General features: G+C 53.4%; 1 protein-coding gene across 2 annotated transcripts in view; it reads left to right on the forward strand.

The window, feature by feature from the left end:
• Positions 1-10841, forward strand: part of Palm (paralemmin) — a 26840-nt gene that overhangs the window by 4101 nt on the left and 11898 nt on the right. For both annotated transcript variants that reach the window (XM_021204764.2, XM_021204766.2), the window contains exons 2-4: positions 8772-8823; positions 9176-9256; positions 9712-9842. In XM_021204764.2, coding sequence (XP_021060423.1) covers positions 8772-8823; positions 9176-9256; positions 9712-9842 — 264 coding nt within the window. The remainder of the gene's footprint in view (positions 1-8771; positions 8824-9175; positions 9257-9711; positions 9843-10841) is intronic.

A 10841-nucleotide genomic window follows, 5' to 3' on the forward strand; every position in this document is an offset into this window, starting at 1 on the left:
TGGGGGGAGGGGTTGGGCTCAGGCTGGGCTCCGGGAACCAGGGAACACAGCATCAGAACGTGCGCGCCTGACCCTGGGTCAGACTGGTGATAGAGGAGCCCAAGTCCGGGCTTCGTTTTCTGGGAGGAAGCAGCCCGGTGGAGCCAGCTGTGAGAAACAGCTGTGGAGGGTGTGGCCAGGCCTTTGGCGCCCAACAAGAAGGCGGAGAAGGCAAGATGGAGATGTGGGGAATCGGGGAGCACAGAGGCTGGAGTCTAACACCTACCACTGAAAGATGAGACCACATCCTTTGTCTTATTTCTTTTTCTCATTTGTTTTGTGGGTTTGTTTTTTTTTTAATTACTGTTGTTTGGTTGGTGTTTTTGTTTTGAGACAAGTTCCTTCTATGTTCTGGCTGTCCTGGGAAACTTGATAAACAGACAGGCTGGCCTCAAACTTACAGAGATCTGTCTGCACGTCTCTGCTTCTCAAGTGCTGGGATCAAGGCGTGAGCCACCGCCTTACTTTTTGAGACAGTGTCTCTCATTGGGCTGGAACTTATTAGTTAAGGTGGGTCGACTGGCCAAGGGGCTCCAGGGATTGTTCTCTTTCTGCCTTTCCAGGGCTGGGACGACAAGCCCCTACCACCATACCTTGTCTCTTTTATGTGGGTGCTGGGGATTTGAACTCGGGTCCTCGTGCTGTGCAGCAAGCCCTTTTCACACCACTTTGTCCATTTGTGTTCAAACCCTCTGTCCATAGAGTCTCCGGGCAGTACCAGGAGATGGGTGGAGAACCAAGCCTGTCTTTGCTCGGGCCTTGGAGGAAGGGATGACTTTGTACCTGTAAATATGAGCTGATAAGCCATTGTTACACTAGTGTCCTGTCTCACGTCTGGGAAAAGCAGCTTAAGAGGGTTAACACTGACCACAGTTCCTACTGTCCATCTTGTGAGAGAGAGCGTGGCGGCAGGCGTGGCAGGGGCGGAGTCCACAGTCAGGAAGCAGAGAGAGGTGATCACCCATCACCCAGGCTCAGTTTCTGGTCTCCTTCCTCCTTGGTTGAGGGACCTAACCTGTGATGGCCACAGTCAGGGCGGGCCTTCCCACTCTGTTAACCAAGTGTAGAGACTTTCGTTCAGTCAGCCGGAAGCCTGTCTCCTTGTTGATTCTAGATACTGTCGGCTGACAGTATTAACCATAACAGTCACCGTCAGCCCCTTCTCCACAACCTCCTATTCAAAGGATTTGTTCAGGTTTTGTTCGTTTGTGTGGGTTTTTGTTTTGTTTTGTTTTGTTTTGTTTTTTGAGGGAAAGTCTTACTGTGTATTCCCTGGCTGAGCTGGGACTCACAGAGATCTACCTGCTTCTGCCTCCCAAGTGCTGGGATTAAAGAAGTGCACTACCATGCAGACTTTTTAAAAATGATTTGTTTGTTTTTATTTTATGTGCATTGGTGTTTTGCCTGCATGTATGTCTGGTCCGCCCGGAACTGGAGTTACAGGCAGGTGTGGCCAAGTGGTTACTGGGAATTGAACTTGGATCCTAAGGAAGAACAGCCAGTGCTCTTAACTGCTGAACCATATATCCAGCCCACACAGATTTATTTACTTATTTATGGGTCTGGAAAGGCTGTTGGGCGGTTAGAGCACTGGCTGCTCCTGCAGAGGACCCAGCCCCCACATGGTGGCTCACAACTGTCTCCAGTTCCAGGGGACTTGACACCCTCTCTGACCTCTGAGGGTGCTGTATGGACTTGGTGCACAAACAGACTCGCAAGCAAAACACTCATATGAATAAAAAAACAAATCTAAACAATAAATGTGTGTGTGTGTCATGTGTCGGTCTGTCTGTCTCTGTGTGTGTGTCTGTATGTGTGTCTGTGTGCGCATGTACATGAGTGCTGTGCACATGACACTACTGCCAGAAGCCAGAAGATGACATTGGCTCCTCTAGGGCTGGAGTTACCCATGCTGTGAGCTGCCATGTGGGTGCTGAGAACTGAGCCCAGGTCCTCTGGGTCCTCTGGAAAGGCAGCCGGTGCCCTAATCACAGAACCTTCTCCCAGCTTCCTAAAAGCATTTTTTTTTTTTTGGTTTTTTGGTTTTTGGTTTTTGGTTTTTGGTTTTTGGTTTTTGGTTTTTCGAGAATAGCCTTGGCTGTCCTGGAACTCACTCTGTAGACCAGGCTGGCCTTGATCTCGGAAATCCACCTGCCTCTGCCTCTGAGTGCTGGGATTAAAGGCGTGTGCCACCACGCCCGGCTCCTAAAAGCATTTTTTAGTTACATTTTATTTGTGTGTGTGGAATGGGCATGCATGACTAAGTCCATGAGCAGAAGTTAGAAGAGTCTGTTTTCTGTGGGTCCTGGGGCTCGAACTCATGTTGCCAGGCTTGACAGCAAGCTCCTTTATCCACTGAGCCCTCTCCTTGGTCCCAAAAGTGGTTTTTAGTCTGAACTGAACTTCTGGACTGGAAGTCTAAAAATTTCTAAATCTGAGTCTCTTTTTCTCCCCACCCTCCTTGAGATGGGCTAGCCTGGGGTGCATACATACACCGCCTCCTGCTGCCTCAGCCTCCTGCGTGCTAGGGAACCAGGGTGCATCAAAGCTGGATTAAAATCTAAAACTTTGGTCCTGGAGGGATGGCTCAGGGGTTAAGAGCAAGCACTGCTCTTCCAGAGGACCTGGGTTTGGTTCCCAGCCCTTACCTTAGGCAGCTCACAGGACCCCGCAGCCTTGGTCCCACAGGATCCAGTGCCTCAGCCAGTCAGCAGCTGTACACACGTGGTGCACATACTCTCACACAGACATACACAGAAACGTGAGAAACCGCACTGCATTTTAAGTGGAATATTTTGCACCTGGCCCTGCGGTGGTCCCTCCTGAAGCAGGTCAAGTATGCAGCATGAAGTGCTTCTGGGGCTCAGGTCCCTTGGAGAGGCCACTCTCCTGGCATCACATGACTCTGGGCTCCATTCCCTGCATCACAGAAAGCAGGCCTGGATGGGACACAGGCAGGAGGGTCAGGAATTTCCCGGTCATCCTTGGCTGCGTACAAAGTCCAGCTGTGCCCTGGGTTACCCGAGACCCTGCCGCAGAGAAAAGATGGCGTTCTGTATATACCTGAATCAAATGCATTTTGTGTTGAGTTGATCCCTTCCATTCCCCATAAAAGGACATTAACCTACATATTGATGCAATGTATTCGACCATAACCCTTATCTGCTCTCCAGCAGTGGTTCTCCACCCACGGGCACAGCCCCACAAACCTCTCACAGGAGTCGCCTAAGACCATGGGAAAATGCAGATGCTGATATTATGATTCCTGACAGTAGTGAAATGACAGTTATGAAGTAGCAATGAAATAAGTTTATGGCTGGGGTCACTCAACCCTCACCCAACATGCGGGACCATATGAAAGTGTTGCAGTAGTAGGAAGGTTGAGACCCATCGCTCTACAACAGCCCATTACCCCAAAATGAACCCCACACCCAGCAGTAGTCACTCCACCCTAGGTCTCCAGCATCCCTGAATCTGCTTCCAATCTCTGAATCGAGTCCCACACTGTGCGGCGGTGCTGTCACTCTGTCACTCCGTGCTGTGACTCTTTGCGCTTTTTGTTCTTTTTTTTTTTTTTTTTAAGATTTATTTATTTATTTATTTTATGTGTATGAGTACACTGTAGCTGAACAGATGGTTGTAAACCTTCATGTGGTTGTTGGTAATTGAATTTTTAGGACCTCTGCTTGCTCCAGTCAACTCCGCTCGCTCCAGCCCAAAGATTTATTATTACACATAAGTACACTGTAGCTGACTTTAGACACACTAGAAGAGGGTGTCAGATCTCATTATAGGAGGTTGTGAGCCACCATTAGGTTGCTGGGATTTGAACTCAGGACCTTCAAAAGAGCAGTCCGTGCTCTTACCTGCTGAGCCATCGTTCTTACAGGACACGGAAGATAATGAATTGTCATGCGTCACAGAGGTTAGGGCTAAGGAGTGTTTGAGCTGAGAATTAAGGTGGTCAGGGGTGGCCTGGGTGAGGAGATCTGGGGGAGACTGCACCAAGTGGCAGAATGGCAAATTACCATAGGTGCTGGGGTCACAGCAGACTCCAGGTGTTTGAGGATCGCTCCTGGAAGTGTTGGGGGGGGCGTGTCTGTGGAAACTGATCTCTGCGTTAGAACATGCCTGAGTTTTCATTCTCCTGTGAGGATCCAAGGCAGGGTCCAGCTTCTCATCCAACCACAGGTTAGTGGCCAAAGCCTCCGTTTCCCTGGTAAGGGCCTGCCCTGCGGGGAGATGACTGAGTCCCTCCTCCAGCCTGAAGCTGCGTGTGGTGCTGGTCGGGGGGGGGGGGGGGGATCAGGAGACTCCCTGGAGGGCTCCCTGGGGGAAGAGGCTGTGCCCAGCTTAGTTGATGAGAAGAAGGGAAAGCCAGCCTGAGGGATAGGGTGAGGTTAGGGTTTAGAGTCAGCTGGGAAACGCCTGCGAAGGGGGGGGGGGGTGTTCTGAAGGTGTCAAATACTAAGAGCCCAGGAGACAAGGGTGCTCCGAGAGAGGGGGGCACCAGACAGGTGGATTGGGCAACCCCACGCTGGAGGCCTCAGTGGGGGAAGGGCTGCCCTGTCAGTCCCCACTCATCCCCTGTCACCGCCCCCTCCCCTCCCGGCCAAGGTTACCATCAGCACTTTCCTTTCATTTAGCTTCAGGAATGTTCTGGTCTCTGGGCTCCATGCCTGACCAGCTTGATCGCTCTTATTGCTGTCCTGCCGGACACTGGAGCTGCCCAGGCTGTGGAAGGAGGAGCGTGGTCAACATCCCCTGTGCCCCTCCCCCACCCCTATCCCTGCCAGGGCCGCCCTGGCCGCTGGGTGACCTTGGGCCTGTTGCATAACCTCTCTGGGCCTTGCAAAAACAAAACTGGAAGCCAAGGCTTGGGCTGGGCTGTCGCTGTCTTCCCATTATCTCATCTGGAGCTGAATTATCTCAGGAGCTGGGAGATGAGCCCCTCCCTGGTCCTTAGCCGCCCACACAAAGCAGCAAAGGAGCCCAGATCCTCCACTGGGTGCCTGAAAATAATCCCCAGAAGGTGCAAGTCCTTGGGTGGCAGCCTGAGTGGGCATGGGGTGTCCCGAGCTGGTGCCCACTGTCTCCATCTCCAGAGGCACCAGAACAGGCTCAGAGACCACAAGTCACCTGGTGGGGGACACACAGCTGGCAGTGCGCCTTCCATCTCACTAAAACGAAATGTCAGCTTCTCCATGCTTATGCAAGACCTTTGTAGATACAGCCTCTATTTGGCGGTTCCCAGCTCCTACCCCAGTCCAAAAGGTCATTCCACGGGAGTTTCTCTCAGTGTGTATGTAGCCCAGGCTGGCCTCAAGCTTACTGAAAGTTCCCTTCCTTGGCTTCCCAAGCACAGGGGTGGTAGACATCCGCAACTATTTGCACACACACAATTTGCACACACACATATAAAATACAAGTTTTTTGTTTTGTTTTTTGAGACATTGTTTCTCTCTCCCAGAAGAACTTGCTCTGTAAACCAAGCTGGTCTCAACTCAGAGGTTTGCCTGCCTCTGGGGTGCTGGGATTAAAGGCTTTTGCCACCATGTCCCTGCTTATTTTTATTTTTGGAGATAGAGTCTCACATAGCCCAGGCTGCTCCCAAACTCTCTATGTAACTAGGGATGACCTTGAACTGATTCCGGGAACCCTATCCTCCTGAGTGCGGTGATGACCTGGGTCTCTTACATGTTTGGAGCAACTCCCACCATCTTTACCTCAGCCCCAAAGTCTCTTTTCACTCTGTATTTTGATAGCGGGTCTCACCAAGTTTTTCAGGCTGGCTTTGAACTCACTATCCTCCTGCCTCAGTGTGCTGAAATCACAGGCCGCGCCTATAGATATGATTTGGGCTTAATGATTTGCATATTTCTTCCCTCTTAACCTTCATTGCCTGGTCCAGACCCTTTCTAGGGAGATGCGTGGGCACGCCAAAACCAAAATAGGAGAAAAACGCCCTCTCCCTGCACCCCTCAAAGCTACTGGATGTCTCGCAGCCCCCTAGCACTGGGTTGGGGGTGGATGCTCAGCGCAGGCCCCACCTCCACACTCGGGGCCTCGCGTTGCCATGGGGACAGCGAGGTTGCCAGGGCGACCGCCTCCCGCGGGCCCGCCATCCACCGCGGCAGTGGCGCCCGGGGGTGGGGAGGGGTGCGCAGGGAGGGCTCAGCTGCGCCGGCGACAATATGGAGAAGGAAGGGACCGAAGGATGGAAGTTGTCTTCGTGGGACATTGTCTCTATGTCTGCTGGCTGTGTCCGCCTGACTTTCATCAGGCCCTGGACTGGGGACAGGCCGTCCAGCTGAGGACACTGACAGCTTTGTTGTCTCACCCGCCCACCGGCGACACAGCTGTCCCTGTGTCCCGCCTGTGGCCACCTGATTCTGTGGTGGTGGGGAATTACACACTGGGTGGGTAGTTCAGCGTGGCCCTTCTTCCCGAGGGTCTTTAATCTTTTCGATTTTATATTTATTATATGTAAGTACACTGTAGCTGTCTTCAGACACTCCAGAAGAGGGCGTTAGATCTCATTGCAGATGCTTGTGAGCCACCATGTGGTTGCTGGGAATTGAACTCAGGATCTCTGGAAGAGCAGTCTCTTAACCACTGAGCCATCTCTTTAGCCCCTGGATTTTATTTTTAAACAGTCTCGCCATGTAGCTCTAGCTGGCTGGGAACTCACTATGTAGCTGCCTGCTGCCTCCCGGGTGCTGGGATTAAGAGATGTAAAAGTGCCACTACTCTTGGCCGGGGAGAAGGACTTCTCACCTCTCTGCTCTTCCTAGAAGGACGAAGGAGGGAGTGCTGAGTGACCTCTGCCTGCATTACAGCCCCTCTGTGTCTAGCCCCTCTGCACACAGCATTCTGCCCTGAGAAAACTCAGCAGGTGGCGGCTCCCAGGAGATGCAAAGGGTCTGGGTGAGGGGAGGGCGGTGACCCAGGCAGTAGGGCCACATCAGACCCACATCAGACCCGGGCTGTGAGTGAAGGAGAGGGGCGGGGTCGGATTGTTGCTGTGAGAAGGTAGTTTGGGTTGTTGAGGGGTGTTTGTGGGGAGGCAGAGAAGTGGGAGGGGACAGTAAAAGTCTGGCTTGGGCAGGGACATTTGGGGCTGTAAGGAAATAAGAAGTGAGCCTCATAGGAAGAAAGTAGCCAAGGAAGACTGCCCCCATGGATCCTGTAAGGTCCTCAAAGCCAAGTTGGGTCCAGCCTCTCCCGAAACCCACTGTGGAAGCCAGTCTCACTGGAAAGCCAAAGCTAACCCAGGTGACTCATGGATTTAAAAGGCTGAGGCAGGAGGATTGCATGTTTCAGATGCTATCTCACTATAACAGTGAGAGGCAGTGGAAGGACTTCAGTTGGTAGTGTTGCCTGTGCACTAGGACCTAAGGTCAACCCTGGCTCCCATGTTAAAGCCAGGTATGGCCATGTGGTGGCCTGTGCTTTTAACCCCAGTAATGGGGGTGTGGGTGACAGGTGGCTAGCCGACCTAACCTCACCAGGGAGCTCCTCGCCAGTGACAAACTGTCTTAAAGACCAAGCTGGGTAGTGACTGAGGAATAACTCCCAAGATCCGCCTCTGGCTTCCACACCTATGTGTCTACGTGTGTACAAATGTTCACGCACACAAAGTAAGAATTGGGGCTGTGGGCGTGGTCAGAGATTGGGTCCCCGCCTAGAATCCCTCAGTGAGGGGGCTGGAGGTGTGGTCAGAGATGGACATCCTCCCCTACCTCACGCCTAGAATCCCCCCAATGATGAGCTGGGGGCGTGGTCAGGTGTAGAGACCCTGCTTATCAGGTAAAAAAAAATTCCTGGATTCCATTCCCAGGCCTGTAAAAATAGATAAATCAGTGTAGGCTCACTCTACTAGGCCCCCAGGGAGGCACTGAGAGCCAAGGTGCTTCCTGCCAGGAAGGGAGCAGGCTGTCCAGGGTCACCTGTCAGGGCGTGGGAGCCGGTCACTTCACAGGCCTTAGTGAGGTCAGGAAACTAAACCCCAGAGTTGGGGGTGGGGAGATGTCGCTGGCTCCAGGTTGTCTGGGTGGACTTGGGTGGAGGTAGCTCGAGGGTGGGGGTTGCAGGACCGCCTCCCTGCTGCGGTCCTAGGCCAGCTCAGAGTTAGATGCGTCTCCCACTCCTGAGTTGCACAAATGGGGAAACTGAGGCCCCGAGAGGTACAGAGAAGCCTTATGCGGGCATTCTGGGAAGCTTCACCCCAGGCCAAGGGTGTTGAGCATCGCTGTGACTTCAGTCTGTGGAGATAAGGCATCAGGAAAGTCGGGGAGCTGGGCCAGCTGTCTCAAGAACAAGGTGGAGATGATCTTGGCTTTGTGGGCGCTTTGCTGCGTGTCCGATCTTCGCCTGCTTTGAGATCCTACCATTCTGTCATCTACTTTGCAGGGTCAAGAGGCTGATGGGGGATGGGGGTCCCTGATCCTTCCTAAGCTTGACCTGGTTAAGGGGAGGGTCCCTGGGGGTCATTTCGACATGTCTTCTAGTCTGTCTCGGAGGTGACACCCCTCTTTAATTTTGCTGCCTGGTGAACTCCTATGTATTCTTCAAGCCCCAAACCTAATGCCCCCTTTTCCTATATTCATCCCAGGTCTCTAGGCAGAGCCTCTGAGAGAGCCCGGGAGAGGTCCACTTGATAGGGAATCTAGGGTTAAGGGTGGCCCTGCATCGGCTACTGTAAAGGACCTGACTCTGTCTCCTATATGCAGGGTCCTGGCAACAGACACGGCGTCCCAGCAGGAGCGGCTTCAAGCCATCGCTGTGAGTTCCTCCCATTTGGGTCCAGGGGTTACGACCAGGGTGGGCAGGTGGAGGTTTCGGGGTCCTTGATGCACAGTCTAGGCTTCAGAACTTGGATGCAGCTAGTAGTTCCCAGAAATGAAAATAGGGGTCCTCTTGTTTTCATGTGACCTTTGGTCCCCTTGGGGGATAGATGGGGAAACTGAGACTGGCATTCGTCACAACCCAGGCTTACAGTCTGCAAATGCTCCCATGTCCAGGTCGCCGTGGCAGTGCTGGGTACGGTTCGCAGGGGTGCTGAGTCTCCTGGGTCACACAGGGGTGGTTGTGGTCCCGGGGACTGGGGCTGCCCTGACCTGGTCTGCACCCACAGGAGAAGCGTAGGAAGCAGGCAGAGATTGAGAGCAAGCGGAGACAACTGGAGGATGACCGAAGACAGCTGCAGTACCTGAAGGTAGGGTCTTAGTGGAGAGGGCGAAGCATGTGGGGCCTTGGATGGGGTCTGTAGGCAGGGCCTTGGGTGGAGCATGTGGGCGGGGTCTATGAGCAGGCCCATGGGCGTGGCCTTGGTTGGAGATTGTGGGCGGGGCCTGTGGGTGAGGCGTGGGGCGGGGCCTGGAGGGACACTTTGGGCTCCAGATCCATTTGAGCCCTGATCTTTGGGATGGACCCAGACCTATTCGGGCTGTTTCTCTAAGGTGGGTCTGTGACGTTCTACGTGGCGCCTGCATGGGACTACTGGCATGTGTGACCTTGGGATGGGGCTAAGGTCACTGTAATCTGTTAGGACCTCCAGTCTAACCCTGACAGTGACCCACGTTCACAATTCTGACCTCAGTCCCGATTCTAACTTTGCCCTACCCAACCATAACTCCACCTCAATTCTGAGCCGCTTCCCTACCACCTTAGTCCAAGGCACTGAGGGAACGCTGGCTGCTAGAGGGGACACCATCCTCAGCCTCAGAGGGCGACGAGGACATGAGGAAGCAGATGCAGGAGGATGAGCAGAAAGCCCGGGGCCTGGAGGAGTCCATCACCAGGTGAGCATTAAGGAAGGGGGTCTGTCCAGGTGACGGGGGAGTCCAGATGGATGGGTCAGGAATGGGCAGGTGTCACAGTGTGGACCTTTCCATGTGCCTCAGAGAGGATCACACAGTGCACAGCCTCCAGCTACAACCTAGCCTTCCTCCTCTGTGACATCCCGACCCAGGAGCAGGTGTGAGGAGGCCTGGGCAAGCAGAAGTCCCGAAGGAAGGGAAGGACCGTCTCCAGCCTCCCTGAGGGCTTCCTGGCGCCAGCCCAGCTGGCCTTTAGAGCTCTAATAGAGACCACAGAGGCAGCTGGGCTCACAGGAAGCTGTAGAGGGGACAGGATGGGGAGAATAGCCTTTCCCTGTGGACTGGAACAAAACACAAGTGTTTCCGCAGGCTGGTAGGGGTCTGGCTTGGAGAAGAGGGGTCAACGTAGCAGGAAGTGACTCACTTCTACATACCTGCAAACAAGGAAAGGACTCCCTGCACACGGGAGAGGCCTTTCAGCCTGGCCATGAGAGGCCCCGCGGCCCTGCCTATGGGGTTAGCCAGAATTTCCGTGTCCAGGTAGAGCAGTTCAAGATAGCATTTGGGGTTCTGCGTGTGAAAGCTGAGTCCCGCGGGCTCGGGGCGTCAGTTCCCCTCCCTATGAACCTCAGGGGTCCCACTGAGTGCTTTCTGAGGTTTTGGTTTGGTTTTTGCCCTGCTGGTAGAACTAAGGACTTCAACCAGCCTGGGCCTAGGCTCACCACTGGCCAGGTCCCCAGCCCCTCATTGGAGGATTCTAAAGAGGGGCTCCACCCTCACCATACCCACAGTCCATCAGGGGCTCCATCCTGACCACACCACAGCCCCTCACTGCCTCCAACTTTTAACATTCTTACACACACACACACACACACTCACACACACACGCACACACATATATATGAATATTAAATTTATTTTACTTTATGTGAGTACACCGTAGTTGTCTTCAGACACACCAGAAGAGGGCATCAGATCCCA

This window comes from Mus pahari, chromosome 9 (genome assembly GCF_900095145.1).
Source record: "Mus pahari chromosome 9, PAHARI_EIJ_v1.1, whole genome shotgun sequence".
In the NCBI taxonomy this organism is placed as follows: domain Eukaryota; kingdom Metazoa; phylum Chordata; class Mammalia; order Rodentia; family Muridae; genus Mus; species Mus pahari.